Source organism: Abrus precatorius, unplaced genomic scaffold (genome assembly GCF_003935025.1).
Source record: "Abrus precatorius isolate BTA unplaced genomic scaffold, Abrus_2018 Scaffold2, whole genome shotgun sequence".
Taxonomy (NCBI): domain Eukaryota; kingdom Viridiplantae; phylum Streptophyta; class Magnoliopsida; order Fabales; family Fabaceae; genus Abrus; species Abrus precatorius.
Genome location: NW_020874362.1, coordinates 31,637,889 through 31,661,158, shown reverse-complemented (window position 1 = coordinate 31,661,158; position 23,270 = coordinate 31,637,889). Strand labels below are relative to the sequence as shown.

The following is a 23,270-nucleotide window of genomic DNA, read 5'->3' as shown; positions in this document are numbered from 1 at the left end:
ACCAAGAGACCATTCAGAATTGCATCACAAATACTGATGAGAAAGAGATATTTTACGTTCTAATAAATTCAGTAGACACTTTCTTTCTTTATTATATAATTCTACAAATACAAACACAAGATTTGTCTACCATACCCCACCGATCCAACTTTTGACAACAAAATCATAAGCATGATTCTATAACATAAACATTAGCCCAAACCTCAACTTTGTCTCACATGTACAATTAGGATTCGTTGTCTTTAAAATATTAAACACTTAGGGTTCATCATCCCAAAATACAAAATAACTCAATGAATTAAAAAAAAAAATTTTCTAAATTCTTCATATGTTGACCTTTTTTCTACTGTAACAAACTTCAATATCTAAATATTCTATTGTCAAACACAACTATGAATACGAATTTAGGGCAAGATTCTGTGTGCATTTAGGGTTCCTCTTCAAGACAAATGAACAAATGAAAAAATATGTAATTAAATTTGGACCAAAAAGGCTTCAATCAGAATGACACTATTTGACAATTAAATGTGTCACATTAGCTTCTCAAAATGACGTCGTTTCTACTAACTAAACTTTTAATGATACATTTAATGTGACAATTCAGCTTTTGTTACTGTTTCTTGACGGAATCTCAGTAAAAACTAAAATGAATGACGGAGAAAGAAATTGAGAATTAATATAACATTTTAAATATTTCAGGAACTAAAATATTAAACTTAAATTCTCTCAAGAACTAAAATAAAAATTTAATCTAATTTTATCCAAAGTTTTCTTAATAAAATTCTATTTTATTTTATCATACGTGGATGTCTAATTTTTTAACTTTTAACAATTTAAAAGAATAAACTAAGTAAAATTATTATATTATCTGTTTCTTAACTTACAGGCACAAAATTGTATTAATTTTAGAAGTCATTAATTTTGTTTACTAAAATTTTTGCAATAATTTTATTTATAACATTGTAAAGAGATATACGTTTGAATTGATGAATATACTAATGGAAAAAAAATTCTCTTCTAATCTCAAAAATTATAAGTACATGTTACTTTAATATTTAATTTTATAAATTCGTACTTGAATTTTTATGTTTTATGAAAAGATTATTTATTTTAGTTTTTTTCTTTTTTTTTATCAACATTTTATATTAAAAAATAAAAATTTATAAAAATAAGAGATTAATCAATACAGTACTTACAATTTCAGAAACTGAGTTTCTAAAATGTATAACTTACTCATCTTACAAGAAACGATAAATGTATAATTACTATATCAAATGAATAAAGCAGAACAAACGAAATTGAACTGAACTAAATAGCTTGTAACGAAGCAGTTAGGTCCTTAACATACACTAACCTCTTCTTCCTCCTCTATGGTTGATGCCTTTATCATTTTTCCACTTCAGAGACTCATTTGCGAGGGCCAGGATAGCCTGCAGCTGCAGATTCGTTAGCAACGCTGCACCACACCCAAAATTTGCTTCTCTTCACAATGCCCCATTCAACCTACCTCATTCAATCTTCTCCTCACTTTTGCATCAATTCTCCAAAACTCCTATCCATGTCAAGTCCATTCACGCACAGATTGTTAAGAATTGTGTTTCAACCGAAAACTTTCTGGCTGCAAAACTCATCAGGGTCTACTCTGATTTGGGTTTTCTTAGCCTTGCCCGTAAGGTGTTTGATCAATGTTCTCACTTGGAAACCACTGTTTGCAATGCCATGATGGCTGGTTTACTGAGAAACCAGCAACACTTGGAGGTTCCCAAGTTGTTTAAAATGATGGTGGGGTCTTGTGATGTTGAAATTGATACTTACACATGTATGTTTGCGCTCAAGGCTTGCACTTGCTTGTTGGATAAGGAGATTGGTATGGAAGTTGTTGGGACAGCTGTTGGGAGGGGATTCCATTTGCATCCCTATGTTGGCAGTTCGGTGATTAATTTTTTGGTGAAATGTGGTAATCTTGATGATGCGCAAAGGGTCTTTGATGGGATGCATGAAAGGGACGTTGTCTGCTGGAATTCAATCATTGGGGGTTATGTGCAGGAGTGCCTCTTCAAGGAGGCAATTCAAATGTTCTTTGAGATGATTGGTTGTGGGATAAGGCCGAGTTGTGTGACATTGGCAAGCTTCCTCAAAACGTGTGGAGAAAGTGGGTTTAAAAAGCTTGGAACTTGTGCTCATGGATTTGTCCTTGCATTAGGCATGGGCAATGATGTGTTTGTGCTCACTTCATTAGTTGATATGTATAGTAATTTGGGTGACACTGACAATGCTTCTTTGGTTTTTGATAGCATGTGCAGTAGAAGTTTGATTTCATGGAATGCTATGATTTCAGGATATGTTCAAAATGGTATGATACTTGAAGCCTTTGCTCTTTTTCAAAGACTAGTCCAAAATGGTTCTGGTTTTGATTCTGGAACCTTGGTGAGCCTAATTCGGGGATGTTCTCAAACATCTGACTTGGAAAATGGAAAAATCCTCCATGCTTGTGTCATTAGAAAAGGGCTTGAATCAAATCTAGTTTTGTCCACTGCAATTGTTGACATGTATTCTAAATGTGGTGCCACAAAGCAAGCAACTATTGTTTTTGGAAGAATGGAAAAAAAAAATGTAATTACATGGACAGCTATGCTTGTGGGTTTATCCCAAAATGGCTATGCTGAGGATGCCCTGAAATTATTTTGTCAAATGCAAGAAGAAAATGTGGCTGCCAATTCTGTCACTCTTGTTAGTCTTGTGCACTGTTGTGCTCACCTAGGATCTCTCAAGAAAGGAAGGAGTGTCCATGCTCATTTGATCCGACATGGTTATGCATTTGACGCAGTTAATATGTCAGCCTTGATTGACATGTATGCCAAGTGTGGTAAAATTCACTCTGCTGAGAAGTTATTCAATAATGGATTCCATCTAAAAGATGTTATACTCTGTAACTCCATGATTACAGGTTATGGAATGCACGGTCATGGACATCGTGCTCTTGGTGTCTATGATAGAATGATAGGGGAAAGACTCAAGCCAAATCAAACAACATTTGTTTCTCTGCTAACAGCATGCAGTCACTCAGGCCTTGTTGAAGAGGGTAAGACTTTGTTCCACTGTATGGAAAAGGATCATAACATTAAGCCTATGGACAAACACTATGCTTGTCTTGTGGATCTCCTTAGTCGAGCAGGCCGTCTTGAAGAAGCAGATGCATTGGTTAAACAAATGCCGTTTCCACCTAGCACAGATGTGCTTGAAGCTTTGCTCAGTGGTTGCAAAACCCATAAAAATATTAACATGGGGATACAAATTGCAGATAGATTAATTTCCTTAGATTACTTGAACTCTGGAATTTATGTCATGTTATCAAATATATATGCTGAAGCAAGAAGGTGGGAGTCAGTGAACTACATACGAGGCCTCATGAGGATGCGGGGCCTGAAGAAAACACCTGGTTATAGTTTGATTGTAGTTGGTAACAATTTATACACATTTTTTGCCAGTGATGATTCACACCCTCGTTGGGCAGATATTTATCAATTGTTAGAAAATTTGAGGCTTGAGGTGGAGGCTTCTGGTTATGTTCCTGATACTAGTAGTGTTCTTCGTGATGTAGATGAGGCAATGAAGGTTAAGTTGCTCTGGGGTCATAGTGAGAGACTAGCTATTGCATTTGGTCTTTTAAGCACCCCATATGGAAGCTTGATTAGGATCACCAAGAATCTTCGTGTATGTGTTGACTGTCATTCTGTTACCAAGTACATATCAAAAATAGTTCAGAGAGAAATTATTGTGAGAGATGCTAATCGTTTCCATCACTTTGTTGATGGCAAGTGCTCATGTAATGATTATTGGTAATGAGGACGTGCTGAGAAGCTATGCACAAGTAGCAAAAGCTAACTTATTGAGGACATCAATGGACGTGGCTAAAGTCACATGATTGGTACCCATGTATTAATTTGGTATATTGATGATACGCTCACGGAAGAAAAATATGTAATTTTTCATAAAATATTAATAAACAATAAAATTTTGTTAAAAGTTATAACTTTTAATGTTATGACGTGATTTTTTATGTATTAAAATTCTAGAATTTTTGTAAAATTTTATTATATAAATTTGCATTATGCATTGTTAGACAAATGTTAAAAAATCATTTAATTATTTCATTGTTGAACTTAACCAACCAGTCAACTGTGTAAGTGCGGGTTTCTTGTAATTCAACTCTTAAAAAAATGTCATTATTGTGTTAGGCATCTCTTTAAAAAATTCCATAGTATGGTGGTTGTATGAAGTAACATGGGAGTTGGTGAACTTTACAATCGTTTCAATAAGTAAATCCCGACAAAGAACACACTCTGAGTATATTAGACCTAGCATGAGATTGGTTAAATTGCTTAGCTCTCCTCCTTTAATACTTAATTGAATACTAAATTTTTTTAATGATTTAAAGTTTACAGAAAAAAAAAAAAATTTTTTTCTTGAATAAGTAAATTTTATGGGACATTATACAATTAAGATTTGTTTGAAAAATACGGTAAGATAAGAAATGATTGGACATAAAAGTTGATAAAAATAAGATAGTACAAGAGAATGATAGACTTTTATCCTATTTTGTATTTAATCTATATTAGGATAATAAAGTATATAATATTACGTAATCTTGTTTCATATTTGAGATAAATAAAAAATAGTAGAACAAGATATAAATTAAATTTAAATGATAATATTAATATAATATTTAAAAAAATAATTTAACTTCTATACTTTTCAATACACATACATACATATTAAAAAAATTGTGTACACAACAATACTAAAATTTTGATATTAAATTATAATATTTTTCACAATTTTTTATAATTAATTGTTTTTGTAATAAATTATAATAAAAAAAACTATAAAAGTTTTAAATTATATTTATAAATTATAATTTAAATTTATTTTTTTATTGAAGATAATTTCGTATAATATTTTTTATAAAAAAGTATTTAAATTAGTATTTTAAGTAATTAAATAGGATAACTCAGTAGATAAAATTTAAACTATAAAAATATCATAAGATAACTAAATAAGATTAGGTATCATATCTTATTGCTCAACAAACACTTAAAAATAAATAAAAGAGAATAAGTTGTCCTATTAGACACCTCTTATTCACCTCTAAATAAACTCTTAATTGATGATAAAGCCATCTAAAAGAACTAACTCAAATTGGCTCATAACAAGTTAAATTCAATTGTAAGTCAACCTAGTCTAGTTCACCTTTAAAATGAATTAGAAAAATGTTAACCTAGCTCAACCCACCAACTCGATAGGTTGGCTCATGGTTGACATACCAATTTAAATTTAAAAAATATAATATAATATAAATTCCAAAAACTAGAATAAAATTATAAAATTAATAACACAAACATTGAAATAAAGATTAAAAAATAAAATACCATAATAGACTAGTTTGATATCTTAGCATTTTAGAATTATTAGATTAATGTGAAATAATAAAATAAAAAATTAAATTAAAGCTCAAAAGTTTATTCAATTCACCACAAATTAATCTATATAATTGATGAATTGGATAAGCATGATAAAAAAAAAAAAAGATTAGTAATTAATCCTTTAACTCTAAGTTTTGTTTTAGTTTGATTTTTTAACTTTTCTTTTTATCATTTTAATCTCTTAATTAACAAAAATATTTTGAATAAATTCTTTTAAACTCTAGTGAGAACATGACATATTTTAAAAAACTTTTTAATTGAGTTTTTTTGTTCTCTTTCCTCTTCTTCCTTTTCTTCATCTTCTTACTCTTCATTTATTCCTTCACAACTCATTTCTTCTTTCTCCTTAAGTTCTTTTTCCTCCTTCTCCACTCCCTAAATGAGTTTTATTAACCTATAAGATCTCAATCTATTCCCACACTATTGTAAGATGATGGCATCAATGCCACATTTTTTCACAGGTGCATCATTTTTTTTTGACAAATCACAAACATTTAATGAATCTTGGATTTGAATTTTGGCGAATTTAAGTGGAGAAAGACATAGCAAGAACAAAATGAAAATTCTAGCAAATTCTAACGATGGAAAACTGCTTTCGTTGTACTAAAAACTAATATGAGAAACATAGTGAAATGAAGAGAGTCAAATCTTAACTCGGTTAAACAATTTATGTCACTCCTAATTATTAATATATATTCATCTTAATCTTATGTTTTCTTACAACCAAATAGAAAATAATTAAATACACAATAATACTAATAAATTAATCATTGTTTTTAACTTTTTTATGTGCAGCCTAGTATAGGGATCCTATGTGCACTTTATGTATAAAATAGAGGAAGAAGAAGATAAAGAAGGAAGAGGAAATGGATCATGAAGAAAAGGAAGAAGGAAAAAGAGGAGAAAAAGAAACAATTAAAAATTTGTCAAAATGTATTGAGTTTTTATTGGAATTCATAAAACAGAATAAGATTAACAGTAATTTTTCAACGAATTTAACATTTTTTCAAAGACTTGTTTATGATATTTTTGTAAGTTAAGAAAATAAAATTAAAAAAATAAACCAAAAATTAATGGACCAATCTATTAATTTAATTTGTCTAGATTAAAAATAACATGAATATTTTATAGTTCAACTTTTTTACAACTCAATTCATCCAAAATTTATTGTGGGCAGAGTTCGCTGTGCCATATTTTAACAGCTCGAATTGATATCGTATGATTCCGCTAATTTACGAAGTTTCAATCGAGTATTCTACTTCAATTGCAGCAATGTTAAGCATTACACCTTTGGGTTTATAATTTTGATACAATTTAACTCCACAATAAATATAAAAATAAATTGTAAATTTCCATTCCTGTCCTTGTTAATTTAACTTTACATATAATCACATCTACTTTAATCTTTTGTGTAATTTTTTTTATAAATAATCGTGTCCAAGCTCCGGTGTAAAACAACATCTGAAACTGAAGTTAAAAATTTTAAAAGAATATTTTTTCTTGTAAAGTTAAGAAAAGAGATCTTGTAACTTACTATTTTCGGGATGAAAATGAGTTTACTGAAAAATATAATGATATAACATTGCCGCATTCAGTTTATGAGCCGGTGCTCATACTAATAAGTGGTTCTTTTTCTTTTTCTTTTTTATCAACTAATAAGTGCTTTTTAGACAATCATGTTTAAGAAAATTAAAAGTAAAAATGTTTATACAAAATATTGTAATAATTTTTTTAATACAACTCAACAATGAATTTTAATATAATTCAACAATAATTTTAATAAAAACTTTTTAGTTGTTTTTATTAATTAGTGAGCATCTATAATGATGAAAGTCACCTTCTCTATCTCCTACAAAAAGAGAATAAAAATGAATTTTTAAGACTAAAGATGCATCGCTTTTGCATGCAACGGATTCATGGGCGTAGATAAGGAGGCGGTCTTATTCATGTTCTTACAACATTGAATCATTGATTATGAATTAGAGAATAACGATAAACCCAAGGACTAAGCAACCAGTCACAATTTGATGGTGATTGCTGAAGAGCTTCTGGATGTTTGGATTTGATCAACAGCATCGTACCCAAACATTGGCTTCGAGATGCTTGGATTTGATCAACATTACCGTACCTAAACAACATACGAAAGATGGTTCCTAAGTAATTAAAATGAACAATTAACCATTATTTGGTCCAATATCATTTTTGAAGGGAACTCTTCCAATTTGATGAGCTGAATATCTGTGTGGACTCTAATTTTGGCCTTTAGTATATATTCATATTATTTTATTGAGTTATTTATTTGCAAGTATTCCCACCTTTATTCACTTTGACAAAGTAACCATAGGCCAAAGAAATTCCGTAGTTAATTTATTCAAAGTTGGATATAAATTACTATGCATTGAAGCGTTTTTTATTTATGGCGTAGTGAGAATATTAAAACGTTTAATTTGATGAAATATATATCACTCATCAACCATACTCGTAAAAGGAATCCCTCAATGATGAAATTATGTGCTTGTCCCACATGGGCAAACGAACTAAAGTCAAAAAAAATCTCACATTCACATGCGAAAATTGCCATGCCTTTGAAATTTCATGAATCCTTGAATCCACGCCGCGATTACCGTTTATCAAGTCTTTGAGGATATTGGAAAACCAAACACTTAATCTTTAAAATAATCCAAAGTCCACTTCGTGGGAGCGTTTTAAAATTTTGGCAACTGGGGCCTCGTGTTGAAGACTGAAGCATGGTTGTTGAAAATTTTGAGCTCAGCATTTACAAGGTCGCATGGCCCTTTAAGGGACAAATAGAGTCGTTAATTATATTTTTTTTTTTTATGTTCTTACGAAAGCAAAAGGCTACGTAGTTTAGCGTTTTATGTTTTGGCACATTCGTCAAAAATTTGTCTTGTTTCCAAAATATGCCTTCTTTATTGACCAAGGACCCCAAAATCAGGAACAACTATAAAACCGCGTCTCTGTCTTGCACCCTCCATTTCACCTCTAAGCACTAGCCCCTTTGGTTGTTTGTGAGGATACCCGGAACGAAAAATTATTTCATTTTATCATCCCTTAAAAGGCTATATAATTTCTACGTTAGTGCCTCAATTAACCTCACCAAAGACAAATATTTTTCAATTGGGATACTAATGGGTAACACTTTTGGTGCAAAGAAGACCACAAAGGTCATGAAAATTGATGGTGAAACATTCAAATTGAAGACCCCAGTGAAAGCTGGTGATGTGCTTAAGGATCACCCAGGTCTTGTTTTGCTTGAATCAGAGGCAGTTAAGCACTATGGGGTAAGAGCAAAGCCTTTGGAAGCACATAAGGAGTTGCAACCAAAGAGGCTTTATTTTCTTGTGGAGCTTCCCAAAGAGACAAAACCAAGAAGGGTTCGTTCTGGCATTAACATGAGTGCAAAAGATCGCCTAGAGAGCCTTGTGCTTACTAGAAGGTCTGCTTCTGATCTTTCTATCATGAAACAAAGCAACATGGGTGATGGTGAACAAAGCAATAATAATAAGGAGAATGGTGGGGTGAGGTTGAAAATGAGGCTTCCAAAGTCAGAGGTTGAGAAGTTGATGCAAGGAAGCAAAGACGAGGCTGAAGCAGCTGAGAGGATCATGCGGCTCTATATGGCCAATGGAAGCAGAGAAAGTGAAAGTGATGTTAAAGAAAATGGTGAAAATACTATGGTGTTGGACCAACAAATACATTACAAGGGTGGCAGAGACAGAGTTAAGGAGATTACAAAGGTACGTGTGGTTTGTTTTCTAGTTATAAAGTGCACACGCAACTTTCATGGCATGGTCATGGTTTCTTTAAATTAACCTGAGATTAATGTTAACTGGTCCTTTTTTTTTAATGTTAATGGTTAGAATCCATCTTGGATTTATTCAAACTCACCCTTTTGAACCAATATAAATAACTATTGAAATTTTTATAACAGAGTTCGTTGCATTAAACAATTATGACATGACATATAAAGAGATGAAATTTTAAAATTTTCTGTGATTATATATATTGCCATGCTTTTTACTTTTATGTTAGTACAACTGCATAGTTACGGAAATATAAGAAGAGGAGACATTTAGTTTATTTATTTATTGGTCCTAAATGTGAGTGTTTAAGTGATTCAATGGCCAAATGTCAACTTTATGTTTATCCCTTTTCGGAGACCCAAGAAGTAATCAAATTGTTATTATTTTGTCTTCGTAAAATACTTATTGGGTAAATGACGTTCCAAATTTTTAGAGATGAAATGTTTGAGCTGAATAGTTTTTTTCAATGATGTTAAAGTTTTAAGAAAGAATTATATCTAAAAGTTTGCCTCTAAAACTTTTTTAATTGATAACTTCGCCGATATAAAAACAAACAAAAAATTAGATAAACAAAGGAACACGAATGACCAAGGAGGATCTCAAGCAAGCCCAATCAATTCTATTGTTAATACTAGCTTACAACAACCAAAAGATTTTAGACATTTTTTTTTCAAATCAAGATTTGAAGACATTAAACATAGCATATTCATCATGCGATCCTGTGACATTACCGGTTTGCATATTCATCATATGATATTACGTGATCCTGCCGACCGAACAAGAGAATTGAGATCTAAAATATTAAATGCTTTGTTCATTTCAATTTTTTTATTCTGCACAAGATATTGTTGCACGCTGTATGCATTATCAGTATTGAATTAATTAGTGTGACAGTTATTATTACTTAATAAGTATAAAATATGAATATTGGTTATGCCTGAATAACTATTTTTAAACAATATTGTATCTCAATCTTGTTTGTAGCGACTAAATAGTGTTGAATTCAAAAATCTTGCAGAAAAGGGTGAGTTTTATGCCAATCAGCGAAGGAGGTACTCAAGTAGCTGTGGCTTCATAAACATTCATGATCACATTAACCATGTAGCCGAACATTGAATACACAGGGATGCTGTTTCTCCGGGGAATATCACACTAATTGAAGGAGCTTTTATTACATTTGATTAAATAAGAGTCATGTTTTTTATACAATACTTAGGGTCTCAGCTGGTTACAATTTTATAGGTGTTTGTATGTTAGTTTCATAGAACGGAATAGTCATTATTAAAATTAATTGTTCTTTGTGAAGACACCTATTGTGACTTGTGACTAAGCAATCCTGTGTTGTATAAACAGCATTACTACTTAAATGATTATGTGTACATACATATTTTGGGTGTGTCTGTGACCTCATATAGAAAAGATCGACACTTTGAATGAATGACTTGATATTAACTTATCAATTTTCTCTTGTGCTTCTCCCAGTTAATTCTTTACTATATATAGTTTTAAAGTTCAAATTAGAATTAGTAGCATAAAATTAAGAACATGGTCAATTGCTAGCAGATGATTCCTATCAGAAGTCAACGATTAAGGAATTAATTCATCCTTTCAAGCTTTTGATCTTAAGTATTTTAATTTAATAATATTTAAAAAATGTATGTGTTGACGCGATGTTTATATGTAATAATATTTAAAAAAATTATTAAAATAAAATTCTAATGTTTATTAGTCAAAAATATTAACAGCACTTATAAAATAACTAATAAGTTTTCTCTAGTTAATTGTGTACAACATACATGCAATCCACTGTTACTGGGTATTCCTTGGAGACTCATTGATCTATTTGAAATAAGCACTAATGTTGCTAATTGCTACTCAAGTTACGTAGCTAACAACCATTTTTGAAGTTCTTGAAAGTTTGTTAATTCTAGATTCGTTTTTTTGACAATTATCAACTTAGCTTCTAATCCTTTGTTCCATGAAAGGTGTTCACGTAAAATTTTCACATCACTTGTATCAAATCAGTCCTAATTATAGTGCCCAAAAGTTTATTATGCAAGATTAACTCAAAGTTCTACTTAGTTGTTGAATTAGCTTAGTTTTTATTTGTCTTGAGTTTGTTATGCTATTGAATTAATAGTCTATTCAAAGTTGTACTAATAATATATAGTTGTTTTGTACAGAGAATCGATACAATTATTTTTTTTTCTCGCTCTATAACACATTATTTAAAATTTTCAAAGTAACAATTATTGGTTGTAATGAAAGTCAATTGTAACTACATGCAAACCTAATCAACAATGTAGAAGCATTAATATCACAAGGATAAATACTAAAATATTACAAAAATATCCTAAATTATAAAATTCAAAGAATTATTACATATGAGAATGTATGTGAGTAAAGGATGATAATAATCTAGCATCACCCTCGAAGTTGGACAATAATACACAACAAAACTGTGAAACCCATATCAACATGAATGTGTAAATCCCACAAGAAAATTTTTAATATTTTTATTGTTAAAAAATTGAATCCAATTGATATCGAGCAAGTCACTTAAATGTACCAACAAGAGTTAGGGCCAATTTGCTAAAATACGCATCATTAGCAATGAATAGATTGGCCCGGAAACCAAGTTTTCTGGTTCAACAAGCTAAGCCATTCCTAGTCAAATAAATTATATGGCAGAAGGGTAAAATAAATTAAATCTTTAATCTTTAAAAGGTTTTACTAAAATAAATTAAATATCCTGAATATTTTATACTTCTTTTTACATTTTAAAAAAACAAAGAAACATACTTCTTTTATTTCTTGTAAATGAACTACTCCATTTGATTTTATTCTTTTTATTTTGGATGCAGAAACTTTGGGGTGAAGGGATTCCAATCCAAGGCCAAAGCAAGTCCTGAAGCTAAGTAGTAGTAGTAGTCATAATAGAATATCCATGATTTAGAACTCAAGTTTTGTGAGCATCTTATGTAAATGATTAAGCGAGCCAACTTCCTTGACTACTTTGTAGTTTATTGTTATTGAAAAACTTATTACTGTTGACTAACTTCAAAATTGAAGCTTTTTTTTTCTTTTAATTGAAGGTTGACTATGCACTATTACTTTCAAATTATTTTATTTATTTAACTATTTTCATGCTATGCTTGGCTTTTCAAGTTGCTTTGGTGTGTTCTACTTTTGTAGGCTGCATTTTCGTAGGCCAACGTTTCAGTATGTGGAACCATACGTATTGGGATCTTCTTCGTATGAAATTATTTTGTATCTTTATTGACAATTGGCTTTCTGATCATGCTATCCAAAGCTTTTTTTTTTTTTTTTTACTAATATCTTATTTTCCTCCTAAAAATAAAAACAAAAAAGTGAAAAAGTGAAGTCCAAAATGTACGAGTTCATGTGCAAGTCAATTGAGTAAGCTCTTAAAACGTGGCTTGCACATGTAAAAAAGTTGAAGGCAAGTATCAAGTAAATTTACTCATAGTTTCCCAGGGAAGCATGTGCAAAAAAGTGCACAACCATTGAATTCTCGGAAACGCACAAGCTTCCGTAAGCAAGAGGAATGCTATATCATTCAAAGAACGCGCCATCTTAGGCCCAATCAAAAGGTAGGCTAATAATCATTCCTCAACTTCAAAACACACACCCCTTTGTTAAATGTGGAATTCAATTTTGTTTGGAAAAATAATTATATTTTATATATTTCTTGAAATGGCCTTTACAAAAAAGTGTGGAATGGTCAGTTATTTCAAAACATATTGGAGTATTTTTCAAAAATTATACCACCTGAAACGAGCACGTCGTGGAAATATTCAATTATTTTAAATTTGAAGATTCTAATATAAATTTTGAACATATTTTATAATATATTTTTATTGTTCAGTAAATTTTGAGTCCTATGAAATAGAAAATGAACCCAAATTATTTATAGCTGGATTCGTAAAATTCATCCAGCAATAAAAAGTGAAAATAGTAAATGTTATATTTTTCTTCAAATTAAAAAAAAAGTTTCATTCATTTTCTACGTATCTCCAAATTTGCAGCGTGTTTTAACTGTAATATACACTCACGTGTGACAATTAACAAGGGGGCAAAATATTATGACATGGATAGATTCACTTACAGCTCAATCAATTGGAAAAACAAATGTTTATTAAATAAGTTTCATCCTAAATACTTTTAATATTATTCTTCAATTAAAATTAAAATTTTACGTCCATGTGTGTCAACCTGTAATACTAGTGTAGTAACTTTTAATGCATGCAAATTATCAAAATAAAACTCTAATTCTGTTAAAAAAAAAAATAGCATTTAAACTTTGTCCATTTGCCTTCCATATTTTACACAAATTCAATATTCTAACAAAGAAACGTATGAAGATTTCAAACAGTTTTAACACTGTCAATTGACGCATTACCATTTTGAGTTGAAGGCAAGGTGATCTAAGGCAAAGAAAATAAGTTAGCAGTAATCATGAGTATTAATTTATCAAATTATTGTAATATTCTCATTAATAACAATGTATTAAAAAAAAGAGAGTATAGTACAGGTAGGTGTATCCAAAACATCCGAGAAGTATCCAATATGGATACATGACTAACATGTACATTTGACCACTGCCTCCGCCCATGTATGTGTTGTTGAGAAAAGAATATATACGTATACAATTTTTCATGATGACCACTGCTCAGGTAATGTGAGAAAATAGGTAGTCATAGCTTTCCTAAACCTTTTCTTGTATTGTTTAGGAGAAACTATTGTAGGGGCAGCATTCTTTGGACCCCCAAGTATCCCAGAAGCCTTCACCCATGTTTCCAAATGCTTGTCCCATGTGTACTGTCTCATGAAATCAATGATGCCCAAAACCAGTTCCTTGCGTTCATCATCCACTCCAACCAACAATGAATAGTCCATAACATCAACAGACTGAACCACAATAGGAGAGAGTAAGTAGCAACTTTACAAAAGATACAATTTATATCCTTAAGTATCTATCAAGGAAAATGCCAACACACTATTTTAACACACTTCATGCCATTGATCTATTTTTCAAAAATCAAAGCAACATTTAAAAAGTAATCAATTTATGAGACTGCTTTGACTGTAAAAAATGGACCAATCACAAGAAGTATATTGAAAAGTGTGTTACTAACATTACTCACTATCAAATATGAAGTAAAACCATGAAATGGGATGTTAAAACGTGTCAGATTTGTCATGCAATGATTTGGAAGCCAAAGATGCAACATCTTTAAAGGTGAGTTTAGAAAAGAAAATAATGCTTACCGCCAAAAAGGATGTGTCATTCCACACGGCTCTTTCGAGTCTTCTCTTAGCCCTACTCCCAAGAAATATGGGTTTTGTTCTCAATGCTTCTAACAAATTCATGTCTAGCATAACTTTGTTTGTCCCGGTTGTATCTGGATTATACCTTGATCTTTCTGAGCCCTTGAGATCATATACCCTCGATATTTTTCTCTTGTAAAAGAGATTCTCCATTACCATCACATCTATTTTTGTTTCCTTGCCACCTTTTGGGTATTTGACAGTGACCTGCCACCAATACAAGAAATATTATGAACATAAAATTTACAGTTATACACCGGTATGGCACTTGGACGCAATGTCAAAGAATGAGCTCTCACCTGATAAATACCAAGAATTTTGGCAAGGCAAGTTGGGCCTCCTGAACTAAGGGCATCCATCAGGTATTTGAAATACTGAGGTGCAAATTCTTCAAAGGAATCCAACTCTGTCTTAGTCACTTGTTTAATAATAAACCTTTCATCTAATGACTTGGCAAAATATACATTACTTTTGCCTCCTTGTGCACTCCATCTCCGACAACGGCTCAAGGATCGCATGAAATCAACCTCATTAGGGCAGCACTTTTTCCTAAGTGATTCAAACTGCTTCGCAAAATAGCAAGTGACAGAGAAATTCACTTTACCTCCAGCACCCAATGAATCATCCCCAAAAGAAATTTGTAAGTGTAAAGATTTTTTGGGGTCCCTGAGAAGAGAACCAACAGAAGATGGTGCATCTTCAGACCCATAACTGCCAAAATTGATGTAGTCCAACTCCATAGTACCCCATGCAGAATAGCTGGAAGTAGCTAAATCTTCTTTGGTTTTATCACAAGCAATCCAGCTACTATCATGCAGATCTGACTTACCAGAAACCCAATCTTCATACTCCTTGGAACTAAGGGCATAGGATATTATGCTAGAGTAATCATTGTCATAAACAGCAATAACTCTATCACCATGATATCTTTGGGGAAGCAGCAACCGAGCACCTTCAGCTATGTGAGAAATGGAGGAAACAAAAGATGGCGGGGAGCTTAGAATCAAATTTAGTTTCTGTGCCTCCCACGGCAACATTTGAAAGTAAGTTTGCAGTACATTAGAGACAGGGTCTCTAACCATATTCCTGTAATCTCCAGAAGCATGAAAAGATCTAAGTGTTGATAAATGTAAAGATGAAGGCAAGACTTTTTTTATTCTTTCCTGAACCCTTAATGCTGAATCAAAAGAATGAACTCGCATTGGTTGTGACAACCTTCTAAAAGAAGGGTTATCATGATTAGAACGCCAAACACTTCCAGATGGGACAGCATTTGCTTGAAATGTATGAAGTGGTTCAACTTTCAATGGAGGTTGATCAGTTCCAGTCCATGCAGAATCTATTTTCTCAGAAAGATTGGACTCATTTGGTGGGAGACACTCAGATAATGTTTTGTTGGCAATAAGTTCCCCATCTGAATATACTTCCTCTCCATCAAGATAATATGTAAATGACTCGGAAGCACTAGGTTCAAGTGTGTCATCCATCTCTCCAAGTATTTGACTGTCATGAGACTCATGCAATTTTGAAAGCTGAGAATTATTTTGCTCAAGCCCATTGTCAAAATTCTGATCCTTGTGGAATGTGTCAAGTCTAAATTCTTTAACATCAGGACATACTTCATTGTCTTGTTTAAAACTAAAACTTCTTTTAATGAGAGACTCCAATGAGTATAGCCGGTGATCCCAAACGTGTGACCCAATAAGAAGAGAACGCCGCACACGATTTAGTTCCAGAATGTCTAACGTTATCTTCCCTGGTTGTGGGGTCAATGGGGCTGATTGTAGCAAACCCTACACATATACATGCATAAGAAAAGGGTAAAAAAAATAGAACGTTAGAAACAGATATACACATCAGCAAAATGTCAAAATAAGCAAACACTTGCACTCCATGAGGTTCTATAGATCAAGTACCCCAATACAACAATGACACATTGACACCAGATATGAATTAGCTTACACACATGATAATCAGCTCTTTCTCTTTGAAGCATATCTTTCAGATCCATTATGTGGTTATGAATGTCACAGGCATCAGACAGCTCATTTCCAGCAACAGGAGACACAATCTTTGTTTCCAACCTTTTCAACACATTTGATATCTCCAAATACAAGGTTTCCACTTTACTTAAAAGCTGTTCAGAAAAGAGGGGAAGGTGAAGGAAGTTAAATTTTGATACTAAGGAGTAGATAAACTAAAAATATTGTACAGCAATACTTTTTAAGTGAAGCAAATATTAACAGTAGTTTTCAATATCACCTCTCCTGCCTCCTTTATAATCCACTCCTCTTGGACGTGACCAAATTCCAGCACAGATGGGGGTAGATGGACAGAAAGAATATCAATAGGGGAATACCGGAAGAATGCAACCATGCTCCCAAACCTGTTACATCAGGTTGTTTATCACCTTTCAAGTATTGATAACCAACCTAATTTACATTTACATAGATAAACAAAATAATCAATCAGTGGTTCCCTGTCTGGATGATTTACCCATAAAAACGGAGGCAATCCCTCTGCAAAGAATGTCCACAGGTTGCAACTCGGTTTGCTGTTGCATGGTTTGAAAAGCTAAGTTCCAAGAACTTTCCAAAAGATAAACCCCAGGCGGCATCCGACATAACAACTCTCCGAGTTGCTGGTGGAACTCCATCCACATGAGGGCACCTCAGACACCTGTGCCACATCCAAATCTTGCCATCTCTTTCTCCTGGCAACTTCACAGACGGAAGGCGCCTAACATTGATTGTGAGATTTCCTTGCTGGTGAGTAAAACAAAGGACATGAGCCTCTGCTGGCTCTTTACAAGATTGACAGCAAGATGTCTGTGAAAAAAAGGAGTAATTCTCACTATTTCACTTCAGAGTCAACGCTACCACCAAAAACACAGTAAAATAAACACGACTTACCTGATCAAACAGATCATCACGAAGATATCTCCCAAGAGGCTTATCAAAAGAGCCATAGAATTTTATGCGCAGCAACCTAGTACGCTCACATACAGTTCCTTTCGATACACAATGACTGGAAAAGTACACCAATATGCTTTGATGACCATCAGTGGCAGAGAAGTAATCACCAGAAAGCTCATCGTCATTAGTTCTGTCTTTTGTTGAGTCAGCCACTTCACCACACTCCCTCTCCTCTTGAACTATGGTCTGTTGCAATTCTGATTGCAAAAGGTCGCTTGAACTTAATATAGTATCCCCCTTAGATTCATTGTACTGGGGCAAATATTCTGATTTTACAGTCAAATTAGAAGTTAAATGATTATAGTATGAATCAGAAAGTGCACTCCCATCCCTATAATTTGCCATGGTGCCAGTACATGAATGAGAACTAAGGTCATCAAGATGCTCTGATGCTGATCCTAAATTTTCAAGCTTCAAATCAAGACCAACAGAGTCTTTCAATCTAGAAGCATCCTCAGCTTCTGGTTGGCACGTGGCTGATGAAATAGAAATGGTGTTAGACATCATAGGAATGTCTGTGTCAACAGTTGCACTCTCAGGCATGTCAGTCAAGTGTTTTACTATCATTTTAGGTAGGGTAGCACCCTCATCAGCAAGGAATGACGTCTCAAGAGATAAGTGATAGGCTGCAAAAACAGCATATTGCACAACATGCTTAATTTTCTTTAGTTCTGCACGGCATGTGCCCCTCAGTAAGACCTATATTAATAATCAAAAGCAGAAACAGACTCAATTGCACATCCATAGCTTACACAAAAAAGAAGAATGAAACAAAAAGAACAAAGGGATATTAAAAAAAATGGAATACCGTGCAACCCAAACGCCGTGGACAACCTTCAAAAAACATTAATGTTTTGGATGGCTTTTTATTGAATTGATTAGCAGTCTCATGATCCTCCACCAATCTGTCTAACCGGAACAATTCACAATGCCCTAATCGTGCTTTAGATAAATTATCCACCGATGGAGTGACAAGAGCACCGGTGCAGCGAGCTATACGGTCCAGCAAAGGCCTTTTAACATTCAACACCAAGGAGATTTCCTTTGCCAGCAAATATTCCTGAGCACATGAAGCTACACTTTTTTCTACCAGCAAAACATTTGGTCGAAGAGCCTCAATTTTTGAAATGATCATCTTCAGATGATCATTTTCCTGCCAGCATTAGCAAATCAGAAACTCTTTTCAAGGGAAAAAAAAACTTAAACTGAAGACACACAACCCATAGGCGAATCATTATGGCACCTGCTGCAACAATGTATCAAAAGAAGCCAGTTGATTTGGAACTTTCTGATATTCCAGTGCTCCTCCTAAAAGAAGTAGCCGAGGCTTTTTATATTGAGAGGTCATGCGCTTATGCTTAATATTTTTTGTACAAACCACTCCTTTGATAACAGCACTGCACAACAAAAATCCATAATTTAAAGGTAAATCACACAGAAATGCCTAGGAACATGGCAGTGATCCACAAGGTATATAGGCAAATTTTGGAATACACATATTACCTTTCACTTGGGCTTCCAGATGCTATGCATTTGACCTTTACATAATCACCAGGATCCATACTGCCACCTTTGCTGGTATCTGGTCTCACAAAGTTAGCAGCCTGCCATGCTACTGTTGCAACTATGTCAAGCCAATCCTCAGAATCATTTTCCTTACCAATTGTAATACCCTCTCCCTCTAAAAGCTGTGAAACAAGAGCTCTAAAATGCCCTTGTATGACAGCTTTTAAAGGTTCCTTGTTTCCCTCATTATGTTTTTCCTTTCCAGGAAACATATTAGATAGACTGCTACTGGATGAGAACATGGCACCTGAGTCACCAATATCATCATCCTCATCATCGTATGTAAAAAAATTGCCTTCTGCATCATCATTTTCATCATCAGGCGGTGGGGGGAACCAAATAAGACCATTGTTTTCAAAATCCAATGGCCTCTGTGAATTATCATTCTGGTTCCGGAAAATAGACAAGTCATCAGAAAAATAACCAGTAGTATATGCATCCTCAGTCCCTTGTTCAGGCTTTCTTAAAACAGCCATACTTTGTTGACCAAAGGGACCATCATTCTGAGGGACGAGACTTTTCTCCTGCCCCTTTTGTACAGGAAGCCCAACCCTACTAGAAGTAAAACCAATCCTAGAAGGGCTCTCTGAAGGACTTGACCCCACAGAATTATAGTTGTAAGTGTCATGTCTAGCACTAACCCTACTTGAATCTATATCTGAATAATTATCACAATATGTACGTGATGGGCTGAGAAAGTGCTTCCCAGAATCCTCTGTCCCTTCTTCGTCACTCCTACATTTATACACAACATATATCAAGCACAAGGAAGTTTTGGAGAAGGGGGATTACATGAATTATGCAAGTAACTTTAAGTTTCAAATAATTAAAAAATATCATTTGTTCACAAATTCAAGAATGGGAAGACACATATAAGAGATCATGTATTCAGAATAAAAATGGGAAGACACATATATGAGATCACGTATTCAGAAATAAAAATGCCAATGAAAATATACATTTTCAGTTGTCATACATCAGAGAACACCATTATGATAAGATATGACATGCAATAATTTCTTAATCAACTTCCAAATAAAAAATAAATAAAACAAAACCATTAAACTTCATGCGATAATGATTAAAACAAGATTACCTAAAGGTTGATGGATGAGTAGATAAAAGAGAAGGGTGAGAACCAGATGAGGTCATACTCCTGTTGACAACTGAACAAGGATAATATCCATAATCTTGGTTGTGAAAATAGCGCTCAAATTGATTTCCCTGATTCAATTCAATATTCAGTGGAGAACTGGTTCTTTCACTTTCAACACTAAAACATGGGGAAGGTGGCTCAGGACTTTGTCTTGGACTCTCTTGTGGAGAGACAGAAGGGTGCACTTTCTCACTACACTTCCTCTGACCCTCAATCATCATCCTATTGGCATCTGAACAGAACTTGCAGGAACGAACGGTTTCCCTGAATCCAGGATTGTTATTGTGTTCATGATTTGTGAGATCACAACCTCGGATACATTTCCCACACAACCAACGGCCACAGCCTTTGCAATTGTACTTGTCCTGTTGACCCATCTCATTGAAATCTCTATTACACTCACAACACATTTTGCAGCCACTATTGAGCATATCAAAATTTTCAGACAAACACAAATCACTTCCTCCCCAAGAAACCCAAGACCTAAACTTTTCTATTAGATCTAGTACTGAACTATCAGGTATTCCCATATAAGATGTAATGACCCAACAGAGAACTCCAAAACAAAAAACGCTCTACGCTTCCCTCTCTTAACTTCGGTATAGGAATTTTCTTTCACAAACCCAAAAGCAAAAGTAAAAATCTATCCTTTGGCACCAGAATACTGATCACTAAAATTGTCTAAAAATAAAAAATCAAGTGAAGAGTATTGGTAAAACCCACGATAAAATTGGGGGGGTTGGGGGGGGGGTGTGACTGGGATTGTTTAAATCAAATTAAAATTTATTTCCATTTTTTTCGTTTTCTCTTTTTTTTCCTCTTTTACTTTTTGGCGAATGCAAATCCTCCAGGGAATCAAATAATATCAAAGGAGGAGGCGACAACTATAGCGACGAAAATCTAGGATTCACCAATCAAACACTATTTACACCGAAAATCCTACCCAAATAAAATCTAAACCCACGGAACAATGTTTCAAATATCACAAACAAAGAACGAGAATCTTTCTCCAAAACCCACCAAGAAAAGCACGAAACTTTGAAATGCTAATGACCCCACAAAACTAACCGATCCCCAAATCATCAAGAATGCACTGAGGAACCGATTCAAGCATTACCTCAACACGTAAAACCACAAAAGAAACAAGACCCTTAATAGAAAACGAGTGTATATTGATGTTTAGAACTAAAAGGTGAAGTCTTTGAATCCCTCAAGAAGAAGAACAAGAAAAGAAAAACTGTGAAAGAAGGAAGAAACTTTAAATAATGGGAAGAATTAGAATCAAAAGCAGAAAGAGAAGAAGTACGGAGAAGGTTCCCTTTCTACCGGAATAGGCTCGCATCTCAAACAACAACGCCACTTCCTTCATACCCATTTCTCTCTCTCTCACCCCTCACTCCTTTCCTTTCTTTTCTTTTCCTTTCCTTTCTTTTCTTTTCCTTTCACCCTCTCTTCTCTCACCACCTTATTATAATATTATTTTATGTTTATAATAATAAATGTTATTGATTATTGTTTTGTTGAATTTTCGAAAAGAGCACGCAATATATTTATTATTTTTTATAAAAAATAATAATAAGGGATGATTCCTTCTCAGATGTTAATAAACATATAACAGTATAATTTTGTATTTTAATAAACTCTCCCTTCCTATTGGTCCTCCATCAGCATGCTTAGCTAGGGTTTAATTAATTAGTATAATACCTTTATCTTCAATCGTACTATTGTTAGTTAATTAATTGGTTTGTTTTTTCTTTATGTTTGTTAAACTTTGCCTGTTTTGATCCATCTGCAAGTTTTCCTGTTCATTGGTCAGCGTCATGCTTAGACCATAGGTTGAACCTTTTTATCACTTTTTTATAGTTATAATAATAAATATATATTAAAAAGTTTTTATATATTTTTATGCCATATATGAAATTACTATAGAAAAATATGAAATTCTTATAACATTTTTTTATAGGCAATGTAATAAAAAGCAGCTTAAAAGCCATCATTTATTTGACACTAATGCAAAACTCGTAAATACTATGTTCACATGCGGTGTGCGCTCGTAATCCGTTTACATTGAAAACTTCGGGTTTGATTGCAATAAAATGAAATAATATTTTTTTAAAACGTGTGTCTTAAAGGGTACAACAAAATTTAGATGTAATATTTGAAGGTTTGTTAATATTATTTATTAACTAAAATTTGAGTTTTGTCAACAATAACAGTGTCTAAACAACGTGTAAGTTTTATTTGAAACAGTATATAAAAAAAAATTTGAGAGTTTAATTTTACTATGTTATTAATGTAAATTTTTTCTTATTGTTAATTAATTAGAATATATTATAATATAATTTTAATATTAATTATCATAAAAATTAATAACTTTTAGTGATATAGTAATCTATGATTAAATGACAGTGTAAAATTTAACATTATTTGTATATTTTAATTAAATTATTTTTCTAATATACATTTAGGATCTATATTAAGAAGTAAAAAATATTAAAAATAAAAATATTTATTATTTTAAAATCATAAAATTATTTAATATATTATTTTATAATAATTTAATTCATTTAATGAGGTATACTTATTATTTATTATCATGTTTGCCTATGTACACATTATAAAATAGTAAAAATTGTAGACTGTAAGTTTTTATTTAAATTGTATAATATTATTAAATTCAATTGATAACCTTAAATATAATTTATAATAAAATAAATAACTTTACAAAATTTTATTATTTGATTTAAATAAATACAATTTATAAATGTTAATGAATTTAATTTTTAATTTTAGAAAAATATTACTATAGTTCTTAATTTTTTTAAAAATTTTATTTTTATTATCATGTTATATGTGGACAAAATTAGAATAAATGTCATTTTATAAAATTATAGTTTAAAAGAAAAATTTTATA

General features: G+C 32.5%; 3 protein-coding genes across 3 annotated transcripts; 2 read left to right on the top strand and 1 right to left on the bottom strand.

Moving 5' to 3' along the window:
• The first annotated feature begins 1,296 nt into the window (after positions 1-1,296).
• LOC113858897 (pentatricopeptide repeat-containing protein At3g12770-like) lies at positions 1,297-4,117 on the top strand. Its single transcript, XM_027491691.1, has one exon. It carries the CDS (start codon positions 1,378-1,380, stop codon positions 3,841-3,843), a length of 2,466 nt encoding a protein of 821 aa, XP_027347492.1. The 5' UTR covers positions 1,297-1,377; the 3' UTR covers positions 3,844-4,117.
• A 4,319-nt stretch (positions 4,118-8,436) lies between these two features.
• Positions 8,437-10,764, top strand: LOC113859116 (uncharacterized protein At1g66480-like). The gene is made up of 2 exons (XM_027491932.1): positions 8,437-9,241; positions 10,326-10,764. The coding sequence occupies exons 1-2, from the start codon at positions 8,633-8,635 to the stop codon at positions 10,383-10,385; spliced, it is 669 nt and encodes a 222-aa protein (XP_027347733.1). The 5' UTR covers positions 8,437-8,632; the 3' UTR covers positions 10,386-10,764.
• A 3,013-nt stretch (positions 10,765-13,777) lies between these two features.
• Positions 13,778-21,804, bottom strand: LOC113857731 (putative 1-phosphatidylinositol-3-phosphate 5-kinase FAB1C). Its single transcript, XM_027489893.1, has 11 exons — positions 20,297-21,804; positions 19,138-19,935; positions 18,878-19,031; positions 18,443-18,787; positions 17,572-18,333; positions 17,156-17,487; positions 16,922-17,045; positions 16,626-16,796; positions 14,959-16,452; positions 14,600-14,866; positions 13,778-14,239 (listed from the first exon to the last, which is right to left on the bottom strand). The coding sequence occupies exons 1-11, from the start codon at positions 20,884-20,886 to the stop codon at positions 13,985-13,987; spliced, it is 5,292 nt and encodes a 1,763-aa protein (XP_027345694.1). The 5' UTR covers positions 20,887-21,804; the 3' UTR covers positions 13,778-13,984.
• Positions 21,805-23,270: the final 1,466 nt, after the last annotated feature.